General features: G+C 44.5%; 1 protein-coding gene across 1 annotated transcript in view; it reads left to right on the top strand.

The window, feature by feature from the left end:
* The window catches only part of MSI2 (musashi RNA-binding protein 2), a 105,080-nt gene extending 103,901 nt beyond the window's left edge, over positions 1-1,179 (top strand). Inside the window, exon 6 of the mRNA XM_010019538.1 lies at positions 1,139-1,179. Coding sequence (XP_010017840.1) covers positions 1,139-1,179 — 41 coding nt within the window. The remainder of the gene's footprint in view (positions 1-1,138) is intronic.
* The last annotated feature ends 4,065 nt before the right edge of the window (positions 1,180-5,244 follow it).

Here is a 5,244-nt window from a genome sequence, read left to right as displayed (position 1 = left end):
GGCCCAGGGCCCATCCAGCATCCACTCCTCCTCCAGACGCTCCTGGGAAGGAATAGAGTTGACATCCTGATCAGGCAGCCATGGGAAAGGGTGTTTAGTGCTACGGGACAAATAGCATGAGCATGGTTCCAGCACAGTCGTCGTCCTCAAAACAGCCTGCACCCCCAGCCCTTCCTTTTGAGTGTTTTGGCACTTGCAGAACTGCCCGTGGGGCCCACGGTGCAACTGTGGCTTGGGGTGTGACATAGGAGCACGTGTGAACCCGAGGGAGAGAAATCTGAAATCTGTGTTTTTAATAAGCTCATACCCAAATGCTCGGTGTCGTCCTAAGAAAAGAGAAATCCTTGGCTCTTCCTGCAGGAGCATCCCAGGCAGCTCTGTCTGCCTTCCGGCTCCATGGTGCCTGTCTGGCAATGGGGTTGCAACCACAATGATGTCTATGAATAAGTGTAGATATAAAAGTAATACATGTAAATATCCAGCTGTGTTCCTGAGGCTCGTCACAGAGACCTGGCCGTGCTTTCTGCTACATACAGTGCAGTTGTGTTGTGAGCCCTCTTCTGCTGCTGGTGCCAGTGCTGCAGTAAACAAGGCTGGGCTGGAGCCAGGGCTATCCCTGGGGAGATTCATTGTCCCTGGGGGGTGTCATCACAGAGCTGTGCTGGTGGCAGTCACCATCCCACAGGCTCCTCGCCTGCCACTGGGCATTATTCTGGGTCCTCCTTGGGTTGTGCTGCCTATTTACTTCTTTAATAAAAAACCCAGATGGAATACCCATCTGAATGGAACTGTCCTGTTGGTATTCACTGTTGTCCCAGTGAAACAAGGGTACAGATGTCATGATCCATCTATTTGCATTTCCATACTGGGGCTGCTGCTGGCAGGTCCCCTGGATGGGTCCGATCCCGCATCCTCCTTTGCTCCCTGTCCACACAGGCGAGACACATGCAATCCTTTGGCGACTGCTCTATCTCCTCCCATCATGTTATTTTTCCTCTGTAACTCACTCCAAAGCCTTTTCTTTTCATTTTTTTTTTTTTATTATTGCAATCACTCCCTTTCTGTGTCTTTTTTTTAATTTCTGGGACTTATCTTTTCAGTTTAATCTATTAATTTCTGTTCTTATTTCACTTTGCAGACTATTTGCCGATTTCACAAGACATAATTTTTATCAACTAGTTCTTAAAGATGCATAACAAATTAATCGGGGTTTACTACAGTGCTAATGAGAGAGAGAGAGACAAAGCCTGGGTGGTCCATGTTTAATATCAATGTCCACTGAAAAATTGCTGCTCTTACTGGCTGGTTTGAATGACTGGACTCTTTAATTCTCTTTTTTAAAGGCTCCATATCCTCACTGCTTTGAGTTTGCTTTTTATTTCCTTTTTGATTTAATTGGTTTTTTTCCTCTGCTTTGTGATGAGTTTTTAATGCCCACTTGGAATGTAACTCACAAGGATGGGGATCAGGGGCGTTACGAAGGCATGACTTCTCACAAACTTCTTAGAAGTGATTTTATCGAGGAAGCAAAACATCATGATGGGGTCTCACGAGCAGCCCCAAAGAGAGGCACTGGCTCTTGTTAATACAGAGACATTGAGCGGTAGCACAAATCATCACCAGTGTCTCCTGTCACTAGGATCATTAGCAACACAGGGTTTAATTACTCAAAATGAGTGCCCTGTGACTGCAGGCATGACCCAGTGGCTGGTGGTTGTGGGTGCAGCAAACCCACACGTGGTTTCCCCTCTTCTGTTCCCTTTGGTTGGTGGCTCTTTCTAGAGCTGTTGTAGTTATCATAGAATCATGGAGTGGTTTGGTTTGGAAGGGACCTTAAAGCTCATCCAGTTCCAACCCCGTGCCATGGGCAGGGTCACCTTCCACTAGACCAGGTTGCTAGAAGCCACCAAAAACAGGGCTTGGGGAGCTGCTGACCTGCCCCATGCCTTGTCACCAGTGATGCTCTCGCATTCTCTGTGCAGTTGCTTCTAATTCCAGCCTTTGCTTGCAAATCATGGGATGAGCTCTCCCCTGGCAGCTTCAGCTGTGTCGCACCTCTTAATCTCCACCCAAATCTCAGAGGAGCTGCAAGCCCGTGTGGTCATGGCTCCATCCATTGGCTTCATTAACAAGACCAGGTTCTGGACTTTCGGGTAGCAAACACACATCTGACTTAAATCTTGGTTTTCTTGAAGTGTTTCTACCCATTTCATAAGTTTGTGAGAAGTAAATTGCATGCTTACAGTAGAACTGTAATGCATTTTAATGTTTGTTAATCCACTTGTTCAAAATGTCAGTGTCAAAGGCTCTACAATATACGGCTGTGCTGTTCATTTCATTAAAGATGCTTGATGTAATAATTGGTTAGTTTTCTTTTGACTTTCCTGCAGGCAATAGCTTTTTTTTTAATCTGTATGGCTTCTTATTATTTTGTTTGGGGTGTTTTGCTATGAATTGCTTTGCTTTTGTGAACTTGTCCTAGTGTGCATGATTTGCAAACATTTCGGCTATTGTGAATTTTCTCATTTTTTGTAAATAGTCCATCTGTGCTTTTCTTTTTTTTTTTCTTTTTTTCCCTTTTTTTTTTCTTTTTTATGCCTTTTCTCCTGTAAGTACCTGAGGTAGAAAAATCATAATAAATTGTTTACAATGGCTGTGCTGTGTTGCTGCTCTCTTAGCTTGCAGGTTTCATATATTGGTTTGGACGCACCAAATAACCAGTACCAATGACAGTTGAATAAAAGAATAAAACAACCATCACTCACAGTGTGTGACCCGGTGTTTGAAGAACCTGCAGATGAACAGTTACATACGAGGTGTGTTTACAGCAAAAGCTAAACCCAGTGCACTTGTAATTGGGGGAGAGGAGCAGCTCTGGGTCACAGTTGCAATGTTCCACCACTGCGGTCAGTGCAGACCATGCCAGCAACTGAGGTGGGTTTCAGCATCAAACCCGTAAGTGTATTAGAAACCCTTGTGGCCAGCTCTGCAGCACTAAAGGGCAGGAATCTGTTCCTGCTGTTTGGAAATTGAAGGGAAAATCAGGTGATTCCTGTCGCTGTGAGGGGCCCTGGCTGGGATGGCAGCCGGTGTTCTCGGTTATCCTCTCTTCCATCGTTACCTGCATGTTCAGGATTGTCAGAGCTACTTAGAAGCCTTCAGCTCAGGAATTTAATATTTAATTTTTTTTAATTAAGGGTTTGTTTGCTTGTCTGTTTGTTAAAGCTGATTAAAACCTTTGTGTATGGGCAGAGGTGGGAAAACCCGAATATTTCCACAAACTTCAGAGCTTGGGGAAATACACTTTTTTATTAATACTGTTCCTCCATAGTCTGCAACGCCCAGCCTTGGGTCACACTCCTGCAGTGCCTGGTGCTGTGAAAACCACACAAGATCAGTTCAAAGTCTAAATTGATGGTTTTCATTATTGTAAGAGTATTTAAAGCCAACTTTCTGTTAAATCTGTAGAGGTTAATTTGGATTCTTTCCTGATAGCAGTAACAAACTGTTGACTTGTCAGCCATAGGGGCTGGCAGGAGGTGTTCCTGTGTGGAAGCTATTTGTGATGCTTGTCTAGTAGGTCTAATCCTTATTTTCTGGGTGAGGAAATGGAGCTGGTACCAAAGACAAGGGTAATTATTGGATAATGACATGCTTAAGGCTTCTTTCCATAGTGACTGAGAAGAGATGAGGTAAGGAAGTTCCTGTATCTGTTACATAGGACACCCAGCAGTGTATGAGACAGCTCCTGCAGGTCTCACTCTTGGTTGGTAACCTCTTACAGGGAGTGCAGGAGGAATGGGAGGAACAGAGTGTTTGTAGCTTCAGCATACTGCAGAACTGATCATCCCCTCTGTGGCAGGTTATAGTGGCACAGAGTGATGGCCACACTCAGGAGGTGCAAGGTCTGGGAGTTGGTATGTTCAGCTCCTTAGAAAAGACCATAAACTAAGTCCCAGGGAGCACTTAGCTGTGATTCTGCCAGTTGATAGTAGCCAAGGTCTGGCTCCCAATGTGATGCACACGGTGCTTCAATGACCCTGAGACACATTCCCATGTACACAAGCAGCCAACTATCTGCTCTGGTGATGTAAAGCAATTTTAAAGTGGAGATGCTGCCTACACATGGCTCCTTTGCCAGTAGGGAGTAATGAAGTCAGTATTAATAAGAGTCAGCTCTGTAAAGCACTCATTTAAAGCGCCGTTACACAAGTCTAAGATTGTATAACATTTAGTAATGGGAGCAAAGTTTGTCTGGTCATGATACCTTAATGATCAAACTTAACATTAAGAAAGAAGGAGAAATTGCTGGCAGCTGCAAAATAGGAAGAAATATAAAAGATACTTTGAATTGTCTGTTCCGTTGGTTAAGCCTTGTAATAGTAAGAGATGTGGAGCAAAGCTGGAAATGTTTCTCACTCCTTTGTCTAACCATTAACTGCTTAAAATCTGCTCTACCCATCCCTGTGCTGCATGCTTTATTTTTATACCTTTAAAATACTACTGCATCTGCATGGCATAAAATGGTTTACAAAGTGCATTTGAATCTGCTGGAACCACCTTAATCACCACTTTTCCAACCTCTCCATTTCAGCCTCCATCAGTGGAAACAAAGCCCATAGACTGGACCTGGTTTAAAATTAGGATTTGGGGTTTCTTCTGCTGGCAGAGGGCAGGCTGAAGAGGGACCATTCACTTTGCAGGTGCCTCCCTGGAGTGAGGAGCAGCTGGAACTGCAGACAGCAAACTGAGAAATTAATATAGCAAAGCCCATAAATTTCCAGCCAGAAGGTGCTGCTTCAAGTTCTGCTTAGGTGACAGCAGCTTTTGTTTTGACACAGGAAAAAATGGTACCTGGAGGTGTTCCCTGACGCCGAGCAGAGTTTACGTGCTTTGCCTCTTGGGCATATTTTTTTGAGAAGAGCTGCATTTTTATAATGTAGAGAATTGCATAAAAGTCCTTTTTCGTTTCCCCACACCTTAAAATAGTCTCCTGGATGTTAAATTGAAGGTGAGGTTTTCAAGGGGTGAGCTGTTGATCCAAGTCAGTGGTCCAGCTTCCACCCATTCCCATGGCAGCACAGTGTGGCCAGTAACAAAGCTGCCTTTCCCCCTGTCCTGCCCCATCACCTCTGTGTGAACGAGGCTGCTCTTGAGGTTTTCTGGCTATGCACCAAAGCTGCCCAGATCCTTTGTTAGGTTTTTCTCTACTTATACCTTGGGTGACTGACTGAGCAGTAAGAA

The sequence above is a fragment of the Nestor notabilis genome, unplaced genomic scaffold (genome assembly GCF_000696875.1).
Source record: "Nestor notabilis isolate BGI_N333 unplaced genomic scaffold, ASM69687v1 scaffold13228, whole genome shotgun sequence".
In the NCBI taxonomy this organism is placed as follows: Eukaryota; Metazoa; Chordata; class Aves; order Psittaciformes; family Psittacidae; genus Nestor; species Nestor notabilis.
The sequence above is the reverse complement of the archived record's forward strand: the minus strand, read 5'-3'. Positions and strand labels throughout refer to the sequence as shown.